The 24724-nt window shown below is 39.4% G+C and overlaps 1 protein-coding gene across 1 annotated transcript in view; it reads right to left on the reverse strand.

Moving 5' to 3' along the window:
* Window positions 1-24724, reverse strand: part of sart3 (spliceosome associated factor 3, U4/U6 recycling protein) — a 135972-nt gene that overhangs the window by 87950 nt on the left and 23298 nt on the right. The window contains exons 5-8 of the mRNA XM_042101385.1: window positions 24180-24285; window positions 22216-22340; window positions 16248-16403; window positions 13798-13936 (exon numbers count right to left, since the gene is read on the reverse strand). Coding sequence (XP_041957319.1) covers window positions 13798-13936; window positions 16248-16403; window positions 22216-22340; window positions 24180-24285 — 526 coding nt within the window. The remainder of the gene's footprint in view (window positions 1-13797; window positions 13937-16247; window positions 16404-22215; window positions 22341-24179; window positions 24286-24724) is intronic.

Here is a 24724-nt window from a genome sequence, read left to right on the forward strand (position 1 = left end):
TAGCTATAGCAGCTAACTTACATTTAAAGTGGCTGCTAATAACCATGCAGGCTAACGTGAATGTTAGTAGGCCTAAATGGATCTTTAGTTTGTGAAGGGTAGTGTTAAGCCATCCTTACAACAGAAGACTTTGAAGATTTGGGAAAGATTCTTGAAAGATAGTCTTTTGAGTAAAGCTTGAATAGGGGGCATTAGTTAAAAGACTTCAATCTTTCAAGAATCTTTCCCAAATCTTGTCAAAGTATTCTGATGTATGGATCATTAGGCTACATGTTCTTCATCTCATAGCCCTTATTTACGCTTACTTATGCCAAGGTGTGTGTTTATTAAAGATGCACGTGAAGGTAGTAGTGCTTCAGTAATGGTCTTTTCATGCTCTGTGTGTTTTACAGCATATTAATCCTCTCTGTTCCCTGTTTGCAGGTGGTGATTTGTGAGGACTGCTGCCCTGAGAACACTGAGTGCATTCTGCATATGCCAAATCAATGTGTGCCACTTCCATAAAGGGGAAAAAAGTTTCTACCTGGAAAGTGTACTACTGTTTGTGTGGAAAAAGTAAACTTTAATAAAAGGTTAAACAAATATTTTGTGTGTTTCTTTGGAACATCAACAATCTTATATTTCTGATACATATATTGTGACATATTTCTATAAATGTGACATAGCAGAACATTACATATATTTTGCAATATATTTACCTTATATGAGTGCAAATATATGTCCATAGACATATATTTGCAATATATTGGTATCCCTAGTATGCGTACAAATACATAACTTATCATATATTAACATATATGCAACTGACATATATTTGTAATATATTTTTATATCTGGGAACATATATGTGACATATAAAAACGGCCAATTTTGCTATATTTTGAAATATATTTGACATGTATGTGTATATATGTGACTTATATGTGTGAGGCATACATTGGGCGTGTCTCATTTAAGGGGCCGGATGCTTCGGAGCATTCGTGCTACCTAGCACTGGTCTTCTGTGACCGCATAGACCGGACCTGGCTGGACCAACGTTTTTTTAAATGGGACGGTCTAGCCTAAAAGAACGGATCTGTTACGTCATTAGCCCGAGTAGGCATAGGCCTACTGATCTTTCTAACTGTTCGTGAAAAGCATCCTTTCAGATCAACGTGTTACATTTTATGTATAGGTTACAATAATATGAACTAGGCTAACTGAGTGAGAGCAATCATCAATCTATTTGAATTATTAAAAAGATATACAATTATGCAATTATGCAATTATGCAAGTCCTTCCAAACTAAAAGGAGTTTTTTTTTTTTTTAGCTGCTGCTCCCTTCCCGATCATTTAGCATGTTTACATTGATTAATTTAGCAGACACTTATCCTAAGAAAAACATTCAGGCTGCAATGCAAAAAATGTTATCAAGGAATTAATTGCGGCATCGGTCAATATTAATTTATTATAAGACTAGTCAAAAATGTGATAGGAGGGTACATGCCCATATAGTCTTTGCCTGCCTCGTCCATCTCCAATTTTAAATAATTTGTTCACCCACCGGCTAAAAAGCAATTACACAAGTGTCGCTTTACTTTTCAAGAGATGGCGATTTCAAAGGGAGTTGGAGCATATTTACATATATTGCCATATATCACATTTTTGTATGGGATGTTGTGTGTGATGTCTGTATGCTACTGAGACCTTGAATTTCCTCTTTGGAATCAATAAAGTATCTATCTATCTATCTATCTATCTATCTATCTATCTATCTATCTAGAAACAACAACCTTCCAATATTCTAAGCGACTAATTATGCCCCATAAGGCATAGTGCAGGCTCTAAGCAATGTCAAATTCAGTAGCCCATTAAGAGACAAATTCTTGCCTCTGGGATACCCGCTCCTTGACACTAGATTGAACCGTTATGCATAGCAAAGAATAAACTGTGCATATACAGCGTTCACTTAAGAAATTCACATTAAGAAATTATACCATGACTGCTGCTCTGGCATATGTTTGACCAACCAGTTTGTTTCTGTCACTGCTTTCCTTATCTACAAAACTAAAAATCCACTTGACATTTGCCTCCTGATACACTGAAGAATCCTAGATTTTTTTTCTGAATCAATCACTCCACTTCACGGATTGGGATAAATGCAGAGACCAAATTTCCCTCACGGGATCAAAAGAATATATATACTTATACTTCCAGACACATCAACATAATGTTACGATAGTGGACAATTTTACTTTGCATGAAATGTCAAGCGGTCTTATCAATACGCCACACGAAAAAACGGTGCTGTGTCTATTTCATTTTTAAATGGTAGTTAAAATTTAGCTTCAAGCAGATTGTTCTGAATTGTAAGTTGCGGTCAACGATGTTCATCCATTCATCGCCTGAAACTTCCGTCGAATCCAACTTGCTAGGACTTAGCGAGTCACTAACGTTAGCTGACTGGTGGGGAGACCGCTAGCAAGCTGATGTTAGAAACACAGAGCTACGCACAATAATCCTAAATAAAAAGTTCTCCCCTACACAGAAAAAAATCTGATGTACCTTACAAAATGAATGTAAAAAAAACTACCGTATTTTCCGGACTATAAGTTGCACTTTTTTTTCATAGTTTGGCCGGTCCTGCGACTCAGGTGCAACGTATAAATATTTATATATATATGTTTTTTTCCTCTTCATGAAACATTTTTGACTGGTGCGACTTATACTCCGGTGCGACTTATAGTCTGGAAAATACGGTATGTGAATGAGTTACAGAATTTATAATGAAAATCTAGTAAAGTCACTGAAGGCAACTGAAAAGTGATGGCAAGCAAGCTCACTAATGGAGACAGTGATTGGCCAGAGTGTTGCATCAATCATATTCAACGGCAGGAAGTGTGAAATTCTGCCCAAATGGTCACTGCTTCACGAGTGGGACTTATCTGCCATAAGGATCAATTGCAACAGAAAAAAACCACGAGCCGTCTGGGGTTTCACTCGATTACATTGAAGTCAATGGGGAAAGATATCTATGGTAGTTAGGGGTGTAACGGTTCATGTATTCGTATTGAACCGAAAAGGTTCGGTGCATGAATTTACACGGAAAATACACGGTATAAAAATACATAAAACTCGTGTGCGGATTAATTAACGTAATGCGCAATTACTGTTAACCCTTTAGGCGCCAGAGGTTTTTTTCCGAAACGATCAATTTTGACATCTTCATTTCAAAAGGCTATAACTTAAAAGTGATAAGAGATAGAGACTTTCTGTAAATTAGAGAAATATTAAGGATGACCCAAAGTTTATGTAGAGATTAAATGTTTATATCTAATTTGCATATTATGACGTCATATGGTGGCGGCCATCTTGGATTATAGAATTTTCATGAAAAGTTGCATGTTTGAATGATAAAATGCACCACTTCTTTCCCCCCAAAATGTCCCTCACCTTCTGTATGCTATATTGCACAATACTGAATGCTCAGGTAAATAGTAAGTAGTGAACAAACTGTGTAAATCATTACTAATAAATGGCCGAAACAAACCAAATGCATGTAGCAGTAGACTGGCCTTTTGCTGTAGAGATTTTCCATTTACTACATACAGTAGGCACTCTGATTCCATGTATGGGGCACATATAGATTATTCAGATGACACACAAACACAAGTAGACAAGACCTGTTTAGTTCAAAAGCTCATTTGCCACGGCAAGGCACAGATCAGGAGTGAGATGACGAGACAAGACAAGAGACAATGTTAGTATTTTTTTTCTTTTTGTTGTTTTTGTTGATGTTTTTTTTTCTTAGCTGACAAAGACACACACATCACAAGGACATGAACACACAAAAAGGAACACATAGTGTATGTCCTAAATGATCAGGGAAATAGATAGCAAATCAACAGTGTAAATCTTTACTAATAAATGGCTGACATTTTTTTTTTTTTATGTAGCAGGCCTTTTGTTGTAGAGATAATGACTCCCTATCCCTATCCATACAGGGCCGGCATTCCCATCATCTTGTGATAGACTATGCATGACCTAATGTGTGTGTGTGTGTGTGTGTGGGGGGGAGAGGGAGAGAGCGTGTCACCACCTCCACCATGCGAGCAGCATGGCCAGATCTGCCTCGCGCGCGTCGAGTGGAGAGAATTTGCGCAGCTCGGACTAGGCCTACTGTCATTCTCATTGCGACTCCCCACACTGCCACTACGTTTCCCCCTAACTCTCCTATGAGCACTTCGACCTCGTCTAACATACCCAGTCGCATTATACAAAGGCTCCACCACGTTACTGTCGCCGCGATTGTGGAGAGGCAAAAGACAGAAGCTAGCGCTATTAGGCTACCTCCAGCCTTGTTCGCCACACCACTAACACCCTGCTAACTTCCCGATGAACACTCCGAACCCGTGAAACATTATTCCCACCAGTGACATTGGGCAAACGATTCAACGTTTGTGCTTGGTGTAAGCTAAACTATGGAGTAAACTCTCACTTTGTCCAGCTGCATCATTGAAGGCAGGGACGCATCTGAAGCCTCACTAAACGAATCACCGTCATTTCCTGAAGGCAGATATTCCCCTTCAGAATCAGGGTCCGCGAATAGAAGACCCAACACTTCATTTCAGGTAAACTTTTTTGATGCCATTAGACGATAATCTAATGCAAATACTCGCTAACGTTGACAATATCGCTCTGACTAAGTGGCTCAAACGCACACTAGCTCCGGTATTGCACGCACTGATTCAATGCGCTGTAGCTCAAAACTTTTGTTTAAACCATGACCTTTTTCGGACTCGGGGATGACGTATGACATGTCTGCCACCTAGTGGAGTGGATGTCGAACGAAATATGACACCCTATTTGACTAAATCGGCCGTTTTATTCAGTACCGCATCTTGTCGAGTAAACTTGACAGTGGCGCCTAGAGGGTTAAGTAGGCCTACGAGAGTTACGAGACTCCTTTATCGACAACTAACGTTAATCTGTAGCCTCGCCTTAGCTCTGAAGCTCTGTTTGGCGCCTATGTTATTTTTTTGTCAGGTCGTTGGTCGAGTCAGTCAGTCAGTCAGAGATAGCAGCACTAAGCGAGTGGTGGTGACCCACAAGAGTTAGAGGATCCGCTGGTCTCTAAGATTGCAAGTTTCAGAAATTCAGTTACAGTAGTAGCCTACAGTGGGCATCGCTTTCAAATACTTCAGTCGCGTGTTACGAGGCGTGAAGCTGTGTGAAGCTTTAGTACCACTTTCAGCCACTGTGCGTCGCTCTGCCACTGTACATCGCTCTGTCAGTAGCCTGACTGCCGCCCCTTCTGAAAAAGCAGGAGGCTAGGCTACCTTTAAACGTAATTGTTACCGAGAGGAATCCCAGCCTACGAATTCAATAACAAAATAAATCGTAATTAAACATTACCTCGATTAAGGCTACTTGGGTATGGCTTAAGGCTTGACTACACGGTGGTAGCGAAAATCGAAATCTGCTTTTGATAGCCTACCGGTGCCACTCCACAAAACGAAAAAATATCTTAATTTGCTGTCTATGTTATTGTCAGTGTTGGGGGTAACGCAACTACGCAAATCAAAACAGTGTCTTAATTTAATTGACTGCTTGACATGTCATTTTTATTTTTCTGTACAATAAACAAATACATCTGCTTTATGCCGCAGAATTACATTCTTATTTGGCTGACTGCAGACGCGCCACTTCCCTTCATATTCCAAGATTAAGATAGTAGCCTATACAAAAAGCACTTCATACTATCATAAAAAAAATCGTTAAAACGAATAGCTATTTGCAATTTGACAAAACACTGGTCCTCATTTTGCGAATGCGAGAACGATATGAGCCTGTTGCATTTAGTTAGATGCCCGAGTCACGCATAATGTTTGAAAACCACTGGCTCGTAATCACAATAATTTAACACAGACAGTTGGATAGCCTACTTCATCATGTCCCCATGCCTACATTTTTGTGAGTAGCATAGACATCGTTAAAAACAATAAAGTATGGCTCTCCGTTTGGGACATCGAAAACTTATATTTTTAATAGACTACCGTCGAAGATGCTGACTTGCAAAAGCCTCGGGATAACACGTTATCTCCACTATCATCAGTCATGCCCCTTGATCAAAGTGGGGAATGAAATAAAAGTTTGAGAACCACTGGCTTAACAAGTTACCTGCAGTCCAGAACACAGAATCTGTTGCAATATTCTGATGATCGGCGATGATATCGGCAAATGTTTGTTTTCCAAAGTAAGAATTTCACTTCACCATGCACCTTCGACAATGAATAGCTCATTACACTTGTTACTGTTAAACGTAGGCCTACCTGGTATCATAATTTACAAACATTATTCTGTGTCCTAAAACTGGCATATTTTATGGCATTGTGTCATGTAAGTTCGTTGCAAAATCTAGAGAAATGTGTGAGGTGGTCAGCAGGGGACAATTGAGACACACATTGGATTGTGTTATTACTTGAACATTCCACACTATCCACAGCTGTGGTAGGCCTATCAGGGGCAGGAGGATTACTGTCAGCGCAGGCTTTATATAAAATTCTTCAACAGAAGGCCTCTAATGTTGTCTTGTTTGTGGAGCGCTTTGCTTCGCTTCTGTAATCTCGGCTTCATTGAAAATGAGGGCTTCCCTCAATGACCCTTCGAGAATAAATAAAGGTTCAATGAATGAATGAATGAATGAATGCCCAAAATAAAGGCCTGTGGTTTGCGCAGCCTACAGTAAATAACAGACCCGCCAGAATGTGCGTTATGCTTTTTTACGAGCAAAATGTTTTTGGTACCCTACGCACACTGCATGTTCTTAAATAACAATGATCATCAGTAATATTCGACCATTCATTTGGGTAAATGGGCAAGCGTGACCACCTTGATTGGCTGATTGGCTGATGATTGTAACGCGGGCATGATTCCAAACACCTCCCTTACGATAATGAGTGACCGGTGACAGGTCTCAGAATGCGTGCGCTACACAAGGACTGATGATGATGAATAACTGGGGCTATTCACAAAGGCTTTTATCTTACTACTAGGAGTAGGCTACTCCTAAATCGCACTTAAAGATTTTAGCTTGGAGTTTTCTCTTAAAAGTTATTCACAAAGCCTTTCAGACAACTCCTAAACTAGGAGTGAGTCTTCGTGGCTATGGTTGACGTCATTACTCATGCACGAGCTTGACGGAAGTGACCACCTTGATTGGCTGACGATTGTAACGCGGGAATTCCAAACACCTCTCTTCTGATGATGAGTGACAGGTGACAGGTCGGAGAATGCGTGCACTACACAAGTAGTGCGAAGGATGGAAGATGATTAATAACTGAATAAAAGGCCTAGCCTAAATGAATAAAGAGTAAGGCAAAACAAATAGCTTACTAGTAGCCTAATGAAACATAGGCCTATGGATTGATGTAGTAGCCTACCTTTGTAACATTATTGAATTAATCTGTCACCATATGCCTAGGCTACGTTTGCAAAGAGGAGAACATTTTAATTTGATTCACAATGAAACGTTACATTTCATTTACATGTTAACAATGAGTAGTTTTGGTTGTTGTTGGTGGCGTTATTGCATCCCTTTTATGAATGCAAAATTGTTCCCTCGCGATTGGAAGCTCCTGTTGCGCATAGGCTACGCATTTCAAAACGTCGCAACGTAAAATGCCACAAAAAAGCTGTTTATGAATAGGTCTTAGTGAGTTAGGAGTCCTCTCGACTTAAGCTGTCCCAGACTTAGGTGCTACTTTTAGGTCTAAAATGCTTCGTGAATTAGGCCTAAAGTTAGGAGTGAAACGCCCATTATTTTTAGGAGTTGCTCCTAAATTCGCCAGTTAGGAGCTACTTTTAGCCTTAAAATTCTTTGTGAATACGGCCCTGAATAAAAAGGCCTAGCCTAAATGAATCAAGGCAAAACAGCCTAGTAGCCTAATGAAACATACGGATTGATGTAGTATCTTTGTAACATTATTAAATTATTCTGTTACTATGCCTACGTTTGCAAAAGAGAACATTTTAATTTGATTCACAATAATGTTACATTTAATTTACATGTTGACAATGATTAGCCTAGTTTTGGTTGTTGTCGGCGGCGTTATTGCATGTTAATTATGCCTACAATGCAAAATTGCTTCCTCACGATTGGAAGCTCCTGTAGCTGCATAGGATTTCAAAACACGGCAAAATGCCGCAGGTTTGTGAATAGGTCTGTGAGTAAAGAGTCCTCTTGACTTCTTTTAAGCTGTCAGAGGTGGGAAGGTGTGATTTGTTGGGGGCAGGGCCGATTAACTGGGCACAAATGTCTGATGGCCCCCCTTCCCCCCAGCCAACGTGAATCAGGTGGTTAGTTAATAGGCCTATCGTGAAGATTTTTCCTGCCATCTAAGGCACGAGCGCATCTGTGAGGCCAAGCCTCACCAAGTATCTCGTTTGTTTACAACTAACATTCCATATTAATTAAACTGCTTTATAGGCTATGCCGAAATAGTTTTCAACATTTTGAATATTAGTGTCGGGTGAATTGAAATGTTCTCAAAGTAGCCTTATGGCTGAAAGCTGCTTGTGATCCCCCCCCCGTCAAGCAATATAACCATACATTACATTACATTTAGCAGACACTTCTTGACCAAAGTGACTTACATATGTCAGCTATATTACAAGGGATCACATTGTCCCCGGAGCAACTTGGGGTTAAGTGCCTTGCTCAAGGGCACAACGGTGGAAGCCGGGAATTGAACCGACAACTTTCAGGCTACTGCACGCTAGCCCAGTTCCTTAACCACTACACTACCACCACCCCATACAAACGCGCTTCCTGCACTCATTGTTTCAAAAGGAGTAATTTTGGCTTTGTCAAAACTGAAGAGCTGTGGACGGCACGGCAAGGTATGCCCAATGAAAATAAATTAACGCAGCACAACACAGACCCCGCTTCTCTCGCGTCAATCACTGACAGTAACCTAGAATAAATGCATGGGGAAAAACACTTCCCCATGACAAAGACATCGTAAAACACTGAAAGTTAATATTGTCACTAGCAACATACATCTGTCCTTTGTTAAATGTATTATGTTCCAAGTAGCCTATGCGTAATTCTGCTTCATAAAGTTGAACAAATACATTTGCTTATTTCACAGAAAAATATAAATAGCCAGATAGGGTCTACAGTCCAGAGTTGGTAAGTTATGGTAGGCCAACTTGCAGTGAACAGGGGAAATTCTTTCTCTTGTAGCCGAGTAGCCTCAAGTGCGCACGTAGACATAAGGCCGAACATGCAAGCGCCAATGAATCGTGCTCTCATGACAATCACGCCGTTAAACTTAAATAGAGTGATGTTAACCTAAGTTCGCCTTCAAGCAAGGAAAACGATGATTTGAAGACATCTGTTTCGTTGGAAGGGCAAGGGGTAGCAACAGGGCTGTTATGAGAGTATTAAATTGATGGCAGGGCTGTTATGAGAGTATTAAAATATGGGATATTCTACGGGAAAACATTAAAACGGCAAGACAGCGGGGGAAAGTTAAAATACGTGATAAACACGGAAAAAGTTGGCATGCATTGTTTCGGTCCCCGTGCAAAGGGATTATTTGTCATATTATTAATCACATACGATTATTTGTGAACTTGTGCAAACAGGCGCAACACATTTGAAAAGGAAGGACTGGTAGGATGCAAGCTCACGGGAAAGATTGATTTAAGAACGTTATCACAGTGTGTGGCTGTGCCGCGGGCGGAAGACAGCGACAATTGGCAGGGGAGGGTCATGTCTTTAACAATTCTGTCGGAGGGTCATTGAACAATTTCTAGCAGGCAAGAGAGGGTCATGCAACTTTTGACTGAAGCACTCAAAATTCCTCCGGTGGCCCCTTCAATAAATAACGAACAGTCCCTAGATTGCTGCTGGGCTATATGTCTTGGTTCATGTCAGGCTATGCGTTTGACGGCAATGACAATCTCGCAGTTGCATCCATTACAAACAAACATGCAATGTGAACGTCTGGGATTGGGGAGAGCACTAAATGCTCTACTGAATAAGCACAAAGTCAAACCTTTAAATGAAAAACACTCTTTAATAATAAAAAAAAAAAAATAATAAACCGCTAATGAAGTAAACTTGTGACCATCAAAAATCATTTATCGCTTGTAACTCGTGATAACAGGACGTAACAGGAAGGCATTTGGCTGAGCAACGGAGGTTAATATGCTCCATGTTTTGTCCAAATGATGACTGTCTATCATCATTGCACTCGGAGAAAACCAGAATGTTTAATTTGTCCTGTGTTTTAATTTGTCCTGCGTTTTTGCTACGGCTGCAAACGGGATTCACTCGCAGTTAACCAAATATTTCTTTATTAGGGCAGGGCAGGCATATTTCTGGCTATTAAATTATTTCTAAACCAGTCTGCTAAAGTCTGTAGTGAAGTCTGTGTAGGGTTTTCCAGGCTCCATTTCTTTTTACCAGACACCCTGCTCACTTGAGCCATCTACCGGTTGTTTGGGTTGTTGCAGCGTCTCACTGGAAAAATACAAATTAAAGTCGCGTGATACCGCGTGATCCCACGCGCGGACTGCGAGTGAAGCTGGCCAAGTCGAAGCACTGCCCACTGTACAGGCGAGAGAGTGGTGGATAAGATTAAACTGTGTGTGGGCGTTGTTCAGCAGTTGTTGGGTATGTGAGTGGAAATATATCGAACACGCTACACATATTCGAAGCCATCACCCAAATGATGTAGGCTACCAATCACTGAAACGAGAAAAAAAAAAAAACTTCCCCTGCGCTTCACCAGCCTTTGGATACACATACAAATAGGGCCAAAACCTATGGCTTAAATTAAATGATTTCGTAATGACGGAAAGCTATGTAAATCGCATGGTAATTACCTTTATGTTAGGGTAACTTGTAACTTCTCACATGAGGAGCTGGTAGTGTTAAGTGCATAGACAGTAAAAGAAAGTGTCAACGCTAACCAGGCTAATAAACAAACCATGCTACGGTGAGTTAACGTCGAAGGGCAAAGTCACGTGACTTCTAGTTGTAGTCTGTTTATGAAATGAAAGGAGCAATTTCGTTTTTTTAAAAGAAGGCAAAATAGTGTGCCATTTTCACAGTTAGTAGATTATTACTGTACACACACTGAAAAATATTGAGGCAAATTGTAGACCTTTCCATATACAACTAAACACGGATGTTGAAGGTCTTGCTTAAGTGGATTTTTAAAAATCATTATTCTATGTAATTTGCACTTTCAGAAATAAGAGATGCTGTAGGCCTATTTTCAGTTTTATAGCTGATCGTCTTATTTTGTTTACAAGTTACAGATGGAGTCTGGGTACTTATTGTACTGCTTAGCCTACATCTTACACACTTCAGGCTGTTGCAGATAGCTCAGGGAAGAGACTGTATGACACTAGGTGGTACAGCCTGAGACATGCACAATAAGAAAAAAATAGCTTTCTGCATTTTTGTTTTGCTTTTCCCTCCATTGTACCGAACTCGTACCGAACCGTGATGTCCGAACCGAGGTATGAACCGAACCGTGACTTCTGTGTACCGTTACACCCCTAATGGTAGTGAAGCAAAACGAAAAGTTGCTGAAGCAGTCTGATTCCCTGTAATTCTCTGTTCCACCGCGGGTGGCGGTGGCGCTGTTGTCACTCACAGAATTGATTTCAGGGAATTTCAGCTTGTGTTAGTGACTGTATTTCTTTTTCAAAGGACTCAAATTGGGATTATTGTAAGATTTTTTTGTGTTTTGTTTTTTACTTTTTTTTGGTGAAGCACTGCTTCACCTGTAGTCTTATAGAAGCCTCCTCTGTAATGCGGAGAGGCTAATGGCCTGACAGTCTGAACACAAAGGTCTCAGGGTTATGAGGCTTGTAGACCTGGGCTACTATTACCAGGTGGCCCCCAAATTACCCTAGCCTAGCCTGGCTCGATGGTCTGAAGCTGGCTATTGTCTCTACAACTGTTAAAAACCTGGCCTTATCCAATTATTTCTGAAATCCTAGTTAATCATAAATTGCCATACTAGTAAGTGGTTTTAAAACATCCATCAAAATACTCACTAACTGTTAGTATTATGATATTATAGTGTATTTATAAAGGCATGCATACATGTAAATAGTTTCTTGATCATCTATGTTGCTTGAGGTCACTGACATTGGCGGAGCTAGGGGGTGGCTTCGGGGGCTCAAGCCCCGAATCTTTTTTTTTTGTATATGTGTTTTCAATTTCCAACGATTCTAATTTCTAATTTAACTTCCCCTTGGTTTCTCTATAAATGTTACAAAATGTAGGCTACTGAGCAAATAGGATATCCCTTATTTTCAAAGCCCAATATTGACAGATAATCTGATTTCCCACACGATGAGTTTAGACAATGCCACAGCCGAGATGTAGCGGTTTACGTCATAAACCTGGCAGGAAAGTTCAGAGCGGCACAGTCAGTTTAAACAGCAAGCGTAAGAAAAGACTATGGTCAAGACATTAGGCAATTAGGCTACTGTACCCCTGAATACAAAAATAAACTTCAAAAAGACAGAAAGTTTGTTGTACTGAGTCTCAATGACCGAATCAGTAGATTTACCTGTTGTCAGTGAGTTCGTTCAATTCATTTATTGTAGTAGCCTAGGCAAATATGAAACGGAGAACGTGGCTACCGGCGGGATTTTGAATTTGCATGTTTCATGCATTTTAGGGCAAACAATACCATGAGATTGAGGTGTTCTCCATTTGAGGAACGTAATCAATTGCGGACGTGCACAGACAGCTCAGACACAGAGCGTATAGGCCTAGGTTAGGCTACTTTCACTTTCTAGAGTGCGCATTCATTACGTAAAAGATGCTTCATAGTACCAAAACAACAATCAAACATTATCAAATGTATCATAACGTGTCGTCACAAAGACTTACTCCAATTAGAAAATCAAAACCATTGACGCATGTAGGCCTATAAGGAAAATGCCACTTTAGTTTGTAAAATGTATCCCTCCCCCCTCCCCAACTGAATTAGTCCCCCTATGTGAAGCACTGAAGGGGAGAATTCCCCCCATTTTGAAAAATGAGCTTTAAGCCCTGAATTAAACTTAGCTTCATGTGTTCCATTGAACATTATAACAAGTGGGTGACCATAAGGCTAAGTTCAAAGTAAAAAAATGTATTGAGACAAGGTAGCATCCCATCAGGGTTATTTCAGCATATACTAGCCTATAATATACAAACCATAACTCATAAAAAAAGCTTAATTAACTAAGTGCCTGCTGATCAGATAGGCTATGCCTATAGACCCTCTTGAAAGACCCAAAGTGCCAGTCAGATATAGCCTACCTTGAGTCTCACATTTTTAAAGATTCCATGTGTCCATACACAGAATTCACTAGAAGTCATTATTTAAGGGGTTATTTCTCAAAATTTTCTGCCGGGGGTTCATGCCCCCAGACCACCCTAGCCTTCCTGTGTGCGCTACACTCTAGGGGCATGTCCATGAGCCCCTATGTTCATGCCCTCAGAGTGTAGTGCTGTAGCTGCTTGGTTTCTTTAGCTGTTGTCTTTTTTTTGTAGGCTCATTGAACTGGGCACTAATCCTAGCAACTTTCTTTTAGTTAAAAATGTTGCAAAGTCATCTGCGGACAGTGAAGCGACTTGAAAGTTGACAACAAATGTCTGCCGTCTTTGGAGCTTACTGCTCACTGGTAGAAATCCTTTTCATGTCCAAAATACACCCTAGGTTATTCTTAGGCCAGACTTTCTTAACATTTGTGTATACAAGCTGAAAATTCCAATCAATCAAGAGCTGAACTCACAAGCTACAGTGGAGTGATCCGTTGAGTGTCTCTCCAGGGCAAGCAGATAGTTTTTCCATAAGGTCATTGTCCAAGGGCAATTCCTGACTGCTCTCTCATGGGCAGAAAGAACAACATCTTTCAACTTGAGATGGCGGTCCTGAAAATTCAAGCATATCATATGTACCTTTAGTATACACCAGTGGTTCTCAAACTGGGGGTCGGGACCCCCAGGTGGGTCGCCAAAAATATTGGAGGGGTCGCGAAATGATTTGCAGTCTGGATTAAAGACATTTTTGTAAAGGCTTTTAGTCAAAGAAGACATTTTCTGCCTTTGCTTCCAACGCCCATCTCACAACATTTCAAAACCAAATTCATGTTCAAGTTTAAGAACCACTGGTATACACTCATTTTCCCATTTCTATCACGTGACTTGTTAGGGCCCGAGCACCGGATGGGGTAGGCTGAAGGAGTTTTTAGGATAACTTGTCAATGGTGGCACAGCATATCACAAAACGTATGTCATAAATTGGTTACTTGGAAGCACCATCATTGTACCTCACATATTTGTTGTGTAGCACCACTTAGTGAATACATCGGTTTAAAATGTCACATCCAACAGGATATGAGTAAGTGTTTCCAATGTATAAAACGTGCAAAAACAAATTGGTACTGGTCAGGGATCAAACCGGTAACAAGCCCGAAGCCTTAAGCAGTAGGCCACGGCTGCCTCATGGTGCAAAAGCATGGGGCTGTGCACAGTAGTGCAAGTAAGTCGCTCTCCAATGCAGACCATGTTTCCGTTTATTTGCAGTACCACGTTCCTTACATGACATGACCTGGTGCCCTTGTAATATGCATGCAAGTCTATCTAGCACAGCTAACTATTAATCTCAGTGAGTCCTACTCTCCCCCCGTCTAATTTGTCACCCAACAAACATAGATATTAATTTTTATACATGTGTCTCCATGTCATACTGGAGTTGTTCAACAGATTCTAAATTAAATCAGGTCCGTGGCTTTGTAAAAGAGCCTCTTGGGTTGTAACTTTTACACAAAGGGTTACAGCTACCATTGAAGTTCTAGTCAACTCCGGTCTGAATTGAAGTTCTTCAACCTTAAAATAACAGCTTCAAACTCATTTTTGATGCTACGCTGACTGATAATACAGAGATTTGTTTAAATGTATTATTTAACCTTTATTTTACCAGGAAGGTCCCATTGAGACACAATGTCTCTTTTGCCAGAGAGTCCTGGTCATGGCATGGCATCACTGACACCCAGAACACCAGGTATAAAAATTATGGAATCACCACTCTTGGAGGCTGTTCATTCAGCTGTTTCATTTTTTAGAGAAAAGACAAATCATAGGAATCACAGAAAAATATTTTTCTTTAACAGATGAATATTCTGGCAGCAACAATTGTTGTAATTTAAGGCAATTTATTTTTTAGCTCATGTAGAGGAAAAATATGGAATCACTCAATCCTGAGGGGGAAATTATGGAATCAAATCTAAAGCATCATAATTAGTACTTTGTTGCAGCACTTCTGGCTTTTATTACCGCTTGAATTCTCTAAAGCACTTACTTCACTAATGTAGAACAGTATTCTTCATCAATCAGGTTTTAACTTTGTCAAACAGCAGTTGACAGATCAGTTTACCAGGATGGTGCCTTTTCTTCAGTTTGCACCATACATTTTAAATGGGATTGTATATGCACAAGTATGCATTGAACTTCAGACACTTTTGTGATTCCATTAATCAACAGAGGTTTTGGTGATCAGTCATTTACCAGGATGATGCTTTATTTTGTCAAAGAGCAAAACATGTTAAAACCATTCTTCAGGAAAGACATATTAAAATGGCATGGCCAGCCAACAGTCTGGATCTCAAGTTGGAATCTGATTGATCAAGAATATCTACATTAGTGAAGTATATGCCTCAGAGAAATCAAGCTGTGCAAAAAAGCCAGAGAAGGTGCAAAAAGTACTAATAATTATGACGTTTTCGGTTTGTGATTCCATATTTTTTTCCTCAAGATTGAGTGATTCCATATGTTTTTCCAACATTTTTGGTAATTTTCACAAAGCCAGAATGTTTATCTGTTTATCAGAAAAATAGGTGGTACATCTGTGATGTGTATTTTTTTCTAAAAAATAAAACAACTAAATGAACATCTTTCAAGAGTGGGGATTCCATCATTTTTGGCAGGGGTTGTAGACGTTCTGGGTGTCACTTTGTTGCTAAATGGCAAGACGGTGAGGAGCAATTTACTTCACTGACTAAACACAAAGAAATTATTGAACTTAAAAACACTGACTTTTAACTTCACTCTCAGTGTGGTATGGTGTATGTATGTATATATGTATGTATGCATGCATGTTTGTATGTATGTAGTATGGTGCTGAATGAGTCAAAAGGTTAATAAAATGATCAGTTTATCAAAAATGGGTTGGCGATTTTCTCACCAAGTAGGTAGTGTACTTCTCCCACAAATCTGGTACCAAGCAGTTTTCCACCAGAGCTCGCTCAAAAATGATCTGAATGCGGGCTGGATCTCCATCCTTCACTTCACAGTCAATGTAAGACTGGTATTCCGCAAGCTTTGGAGCTTCAGCGAGCAGCTGAAACAAAACGTAAGCATGTAGGAAATTAAGACACTGTTCAGGCCATCCATCCATCCACACACACACACACACACACACACACGATGCTCCGATTGTTTTGGGGGCGATCACCGATCAGTGAAATCCAGCGTTTCCCCTACAATGTATTCAGCAGCGCAGCGCCGCTCCCAGAATGTAAGCACCACTGCAAAAAAGTCGCCTAATTCAAAAAAACAAAACAAAACAAAAAAAAAACACGGAAGTGAACTTTGGGAACAGGAATTGTTTAATATGTTTAATATATGCAAAAATATGTTACATTATATTTTAACCAAGGAACCAATTGAAATACACCAGCGAGGTAACTCACCCCTACCTTCAGTATTCTCAGATAAATTAGTAATAAATTAGTAAAGTAATAGGATTATTTTTTTGTAATTAAAAGGGGAACTTGGCAACTATTTCAACGTAATAAACCCGTTTAGAAATCATTTGGATGGTTAAATGACCTGTTCCGGTGAAAATGGTGACTTTCCCCGCTGCGCTTAGCGTCTTCAGGCGGAAAACCAACCTTGCAACATTGAGACCACCGTCCCGGAAAGAGAAGTGAGAAACAAGAAACTAGTTTTAAATCGTGTTTCTTACCTTGTAACATCCACATAGTTCTGCCAAACTTATGCTAACCGTTCGCTAGCTTGTAAACAAATCCATGTGCTTTATCATTACCTTTTCCCACAGTTTGAAATAGCATAATGCACAATTTCTTCCCTTTAATTGTAAAAAAATATTTTCTGTGTTGTGCGTTTTTGCCAAATCATTTTGTTTCATTTCAATTTCTAAAAATAATGTAAGTAATAATTAAAAAATTTGGGCGCACAGTCCTGTACTTAACAACTTACACATTACACTGCAGTCAACAGTTAAACCTACCAATACACCAGTTGCAAAGAATAAAAATGACCGACAACATTTACAGAAAACTAAATTTAAAGAATATTAGTGCCGTTTTATTTTTCTATATTTCGTTTTAATAATATCATGCATTGTCATATTTGCATTTAGCCTGTATATCAAGTATCCTGCAAAATTTTATTTATTTGTGAATCCATACTGCAGGCCTACTACTACTAAAACAAACAGCCCATTTCCCTTCAACAACTCAGCATAGCCTAATGAAGGATATTTGTTGTAAATGACCCCATAACAGGTTCTTTACCGTAATTTAGGCAATTTATCTGTTTATAAATCATATTCTTGATAATGTAGCCCTGAAATGTGTTTTATTAGTTCATGACTGAAGAGGCCTTATGCCTTTATGTAGTAAGGGGTGAGAGGCTTTTCATTTGAAACGTCGTCATAAGAAGAAACTACTGGATCATCTGAGGTAAAAAAGTCTTTTTACTCGTTATCCATGTTATTACTTCAAAGTCGTTTTTAAGTTATTTTTGCTGGTAATTACACCGTAACATAATGCGTGTGTGTGTTCACTTCAGCTGATAATGCCTCGAACAACATTGAATTAATTTACACCTATCGACATATTAGACTTCAATTACACAATTTCCTCATCAAAATTTACAACTAGTCTACTAGATCATATTCCTACCCATCTTCTGAAGACTGCTCTCCCTTTCTTGGATAATGCTTTGCTCCAGATTATAAATAATTCACTGCTATCAGGGCATGTACAGTACCACAGTCGTTTAAGTTATCTGTTATTAAGCCATCCCTCAAAAAACCTACCCTTGACCCTAACAACCTGGCTAACTATAGGCCTATATCTACCGTATTTTCCGGACTATAAGTCGCACTTTTTTTCATAGTTTGGCTGATCCTGTGACTCAGGTGCAACATATATATGTTTTTTTCCTCTTCATGTAATGTAATCTCCCTTTTATGTCAAAAATACTAGAAAAAATAGTGTCCAGACAAATTGGTGCCTTCTTGCATATGAATAAAATCCAAGAATTATATCAGTCTGGTTTCAGAGCTCACCACAGTACTGAATCAGCCTTAGTTTAAGTTTTTAATGACTTCCTCATTGCTGCCAATAATGGACATATATCAATATTGGTCCTCCTGGACCTCAGTGCTGCCTTTGACACCATAGACCATGACATACTACTTCACAGGCTTGAACATTTGATAGGCATTAAAGACTCCGCACTCGCTTGGTTTAGATCATACCTTTCTAACCGCAGACAATTTGTACAAGTTCACAATAAACCATCTACCCAGACTATGGTAAAATACGGGGTGCCTCAAGGCTCATTACTAGGGCCCCTGTTATTTTCTCTTTATATGCTTCCCCTAGGCTCTGAAATTAGGAAACATGGCATTAAATTTCATTCTTATACAGACGATACACAACTATACCTTTCTATAAAACCTGACAAATTGACTCTGTTACCCAAACTTGACGTGTATAAGAGACATAAAGACATGGATGACAAATAATTTCCTGCTTTTGAACTCCGATAAAACAGAAGTCATGGTTTTAGGTCCTAAAAAGATGAGGGATAACCTATCCTCATCATAGGCTACATTTACTGATCTTCGACTATCCTCATCCACAAGTGGTAAAAATCTAGGAGTTACAATTGACCAAGACCTATCACTAAATAATCACATAAATGGTAAAATGAAGTTTTGGTAATCTGTTTTAAGGAACATTTCAAAGATAAGGAAGTCCTTATCCTTACCAGACACTGAGAAATTAATCCATGCTTTTGTCACCTTAAGGATTGATTATTGCAATGCTCTATATGCTGGCTGCAATAACACCTGTCTAAAGAGCTTACAACTTATACAAAATGCAGCTGCTCGCACACTCACTAGAACTAAAAAATATGAACATATTTCCCCTATCCTGGCAATCCTATACTGGCTGCCTGTTAAAAGTCGCATTGACTTCAAAATATTACTTCTAACATACAAAGCCATTAATGGCCAGGCACCTGAATATATTAAAGATCTCCTAGTCCCATATAACCCACCCAGACCGCTACGATCACAGAATACTAGCCTTCTTGTAATTCCAAGAATCTCAAAAACTACGGTAGGAGGCAGAGCTGCTCAGCTAACGGCACCCATCCTCTGGAATAATCTCCCTTCCTCAATTTGACTAGCAGATACCTTCCCTATTTTTAGGTCTAGACTTAAAACATACCTCTTTACTGCCTCCCATAGTTAGGTATGGTGCGGTGTGGAACTTCACCCACCTCAGGGATTTTTGGAATGGACCACCCTGCTGAGTCCTCGTGTCACTGACCATACCCATACTATGCAGCTATAGCATAGTGCCGTCATGGACTTTAATGTGCCACGCCGTACAACCCCCCCTTGTCTCCTCTCTGCCCTTCTCTCTCTCAACTCTCCCTCTCTTGCCTATTCTCACTATGGTATACTGTAACAATATATAGTACTACTGATTACTTATTGACATTAACCATTTTGATTTTCAGTAATACTAACCCACTCTACATCTCTTTTTCTTCCCCCTTACCTCAATTGTGAGGTATATCATCACTAGTAATCAGTCATCCGTGTGCTTGGCCATCTTCTCACTCATCTCACCTGAAGTCCCATCCCTATGACTGCCCTCCTACCTGGATTCCTGGCCCGTACAGCCTAGCGACCCACCACCTCTCTATGACAACTCTGCCCGGATTCCTGGCCCGTACTGCCGACCTACCACATGCCCTTTCTCCTAGTCTCCTGGACAATTCCATTTCCTATGCTGGACTATTGAACTTTGACACTAAATTAGCATTAATGCATTTTCATACCGGATATGAAATCATCCCACCTCTTGTAACTTTCACCTCAGGTGGCTTTAAACACCATGTCCTATTCTCTACACCTGACTAACATATGCATTTGTCATGTATACAGACCTTACTGTCCTGTTTCTGACCCTAGGCAGATGGGTCAGGCCCTTGAGTCGTGGATCTGCTCAAGGTTTCTTCCTATATGTATCTCCAATTCTAGGGGTGTTTTTCCTCGCCCCTGTTACCCATGGGCCTTCTTTTCTTTTCTCTTATTGTCTAACACTCTGTAAAGAGTCATGAGACATGTATAATGTTTTTGCGCTCTATAAGTACAATTAAATTGAAAATTGAAATTAAGAATAATTGTAGCATTTTAGCACACCGTGGTAGAAAAAATTACTGCAATTATATGACATACTAAATGCTGTTTTTTTTCAAGAGCAATATTATCGGTTATCGTATCGGTATCGGCCACAACAAACCAATAAATAATGGTTATCCACATCTCTAATAGTGATACAATTATGGTTTTATGCTGTTGTCCTTGATCAATGTTGATGAGGTTAAAAAGTCTACTGAGGTCATCTGATGAATGTCTGATTCTATACTGGTAGTTAAAGTTTTAGTGATGATTTTCAGATCTGTGTTGATTAATGACAAAGGGCATTAGCTAGAAGGATGTGTTGGGTCCTTGTTGGGTTTCAGTAAAGTGTGATGAGTGCTGTGTTCATTGTTTGTGATGAACGATTTGTGTTTTTAAGCTCACGTGTGCCCGAACGCGAAACATTACCAATCCACTTGAAATTTGCCCAACTCGATTCTCCACTTCTGAGTTGTGACGCCCACCTGGGTGAAAACCACGACACCTATAGGTCTAGTTCAGTCAGTGCACAGACAGTGGTAGGCCTACAGTAGGTGTCCTGGGCGGCCCACATGCCTTATTGGTTTCACCTGCACTTAGGGAGTGGGCTATAAAGGGGCTTCTCTCTCTCTTTCAGGTGGGCACTCTTTCCTTTCATATAGGCCCTATTTGACTTCCTTCCTTCACGGACACGCTCTCCATCATTCTTCATCTCACTCTTCTTATCTTAATGATAATTTTCTTCCATTACAACTAACATCCTGATACTGATCTACTAGACGCTCACTATATCCATACACGCACAACATTGCACCAACATACCCTAGACGCACATTATTGACCTGATTTGATTGCAATTTCTAAATAAATTATTATTCTTTACAACCGTTTCTTGTCCATCATTATGTGATGGTGTGAACGAGCCCACGCCGTTATAGCGCGTGTAGCATTATGTAGGCTATACAGTATGTCAGTTCACAGTGTTTGTGCATTATACAGCATGCGTGACTTCATAGAATGAAAGTAAACTAGCCTATTTTAGCTACTTGCAAAGTTGATAAAAAGCAAACTCCTGGTGGTGAGTATGCTTACTAAACTGCATTGTTGAAAGATATAGTTTGTAATTTATTGCCGTAAAAGGCATAGACAATTTTATGGCTGTTTAAAACATATATTGGAATATTAACATACATTTTGTCCGGTCCAAAAAAAAGTCTAGCGGAACCTCTGCTGGAGATATTTGTCGTCAATCACATGCCAACACATTACTTGGACCAATATTGATGTCATTGTGGTTCATTGAGATATCAGTAATTTATTTCCGTTATAGATTTGCATTGTAGGCATATGACATTCTTTATCAACACAGTAAAAGGACTGTTTCAGTGATACCAAATGCCTTTGCTAGATTTACCCTTTTTCAAGCCAATTTGCTTAAACTAGGTCTACTCTTTCATGTCATTAAGTAACCCACTTTTCCTTTTAGCAGCCTCTTACACTTCTCTTGACATAATTTTCACTCTATTGGCTAAATGCAAGACTGAATGCTGACTGCCATTGTCAGACCATCAAGGCTGATTCGCAGAAGCCTTTGGTCAATCATCTGGCCACGGGCAATCACAGAATTTCTTATGATGAATTCTGATATAAATGTATTTGTTGCATGCTCGATTACAGTGAACATTATCCTACTAGTTACCAAAGCTTCCTCAAAAGGTTTGATGATCTCCATCTGCTGTAGAGACCTTTTGTAGCTCTGGGAGACCATTTTGGGCACAGCCCCTTCTGTCCATTCACTGTACTCTTCATACGTAGCGTCCATATCTGTGGGGCACATGACACCATTATGCTATCAGAATGATCTTTGAGCCAAGGTTCTTCTTCAAAGAAAAGCCAAAATGTTCAAATTGTTTGAGTGGTCTTGATTATGACAACTCAACATTAATCAAAGTGACATTACCAGAAGTTGTCTTGGTCATGACAAGTTGACATTAAATATGTTTGGGATGTCTTTGTAATGACAAGTTGACATTAACTAGGATGACATTAACAGAACATGTATTAGTCATGACAACTTGACATTCAATTTGTTTGGAGTGTCCTTATTAAGACAACTTGACATTAAACAGGATTACATTACCAGAGGACGTCTTTGTCATGACATGACAAACAGAAAATCCACCTCTTTCTGTAGAGATTTTAACAGCACATTGTGTTAAAGGGACACCAGGCAAGCCTGATGCTTTTTCTCTATGAAACTCCGTACGTGTTGATACGTGTGGAGCCCTCGCTCGGTCTGAAGCGGGATATTCTTCCTACAGGCAGTAGGGGCGGGCGAGAGAGTATTCATTTGCCCTGTAATGAGTCATTTAACCATATACCGACTTACGAAGATGACGTACACAAAAACGTTACCTGGTGTCCCTTTAAAAAGATTATTTGTTGTGCAATGATACCTAAACTTATCTTATCCTTCATATCTTAATGACATCAAAATGGTATCACTTGAGTTTAATTAAGAATTTATTTGTTACACTGTAATAATGGCGTCATGACAGTCAGTTCTATCCTTCATGATATCTTCATAACAAATCAAAATGGTAGCACTTTACTTTAGGTCCAAGAATCTATCCATTACACTGTTATAATAGGCTCATGACATCCAGTTTTGTGAAATATCCTGTCACACATCTATCTGACCAAGTGCTAGAATTGGTCTCTAATCTTGCACATCTAATTATAAATCATTGTCAAACATGTCATGAACACAAAAAGAGGTGGATTTTCTGTGTATGTCAAGCTGTCATGACAAACTCCTCTGGCAATGTCATCCTGTCATCCATTAATCTCAAGTTGTCCAAATCAAGACAATGTCCAAATCAACAATGTCAACTTGTCATGACAAAAACTGGATGACAGTTAATGACAGAAGTCATACATGTTTATGATAGTGTCATGTCATAGTTATGACTTATGTCGACACAGTCAAGTAAAGTGTTACCATTTTTTTTTCAATACTGTTAATAAGCAAATACGCAGTATGATAGGCTTGGACTTTCAACAATTCCTCTAACTACCTCGACAAGAAGTAGGCCTATTCCACTTCGAGTCATATTCTCCCATTTACACAAGTTCTTCTTTGTACATAACTTCAGAGTAAGAGTGGGTCATGAAAGAGGTGTCATTTATTCAAAGTAGAGGAAAACATGATCATTGTTCATTTTTATTGGGAAATGGAAAAATGCCATTACAAATAACCCCAAATGAAAGTATATGTTCATAACATAAATCAAATGGGGATGATGAGATTAACTACTTTCCAGCAGGACTTGGCACCTGCCCACAGTGGCAAAACTACTAGTAACTGGTTTGCGGACCATGGTATTAATATGCTTGGTAGGCCAGCCAACTTTTCAGAATGTTGATATTTCTGTATTGTAAACTTTTTTTATTCTAATATTTTGAGATCAGTAAGCCATAATCAGCATTAAAACAATAAAAGGCTTGACATTTTCACTTCATGTGTAATGAATGTAGAGTATATGAAAATTTCACTTCTTGAAATAAATCATGGGGACTTATGGGGATTATATTCGTATTCGAGATGCATCTGTATGCATTGGGGATCTGAAAGACCACAGTTTAAAAGAGCAAATACATTACCCATGAGAGGCACGGACAACTGGCGACGGAACAGTGAATTAATGCGTTCAAGCTGGGTATTGAGCAGCTCCTGTTGCTCAGGTGTAACCACATCTCCAGGGACAGGCTGTACAGAGATGATGTGGAAAAGTGAGTAATATGTTATAAATAATATATAAAAAAATATAAATATAAATAATAATATGTTGATCACAAAGGGTCTCAATGTCTCTACAGCTGTTAAAGACCTGGCGTTATCCGATAATTTCTGCGTGTACTTTAATGTGTCTATGTTCCCACACACTCTCTTTGAGCAAGCACTTTCACAGACATCAAGTCAACTGTCAGACTCGGTAGAAGACTTATTTGATCATTTCAATGCAAAAATGGCAAACATTATGGATGACATTGCTCCATTACAACTCAAGAAAGTTAAGGAAAAACAGAAAGCACCATGGAGGCAAAATCCAGCGGTTAAACTCCTAAAAAGAGAATGTAGGAAGACTTAAAGAAAATGGCATAAATACAAACTTCAGATCCACTATGAAATCCATAAAGAGATGCTC

Source organism: Alosa sapidissima, chromosome 8, assembly GCF_018492685.1.
Source record: "Alosa sapidissima isolate fAloSap1 chromosome 8, fAloSap1.pri, whole genome shotgun sequence".
NCBI classification, from domain to species: Eukaryota; Metazoa; Chordata; class Actinopteri; order Clupeiformes; family Clupeidae; genus Alosa; species Alosa sapidissima.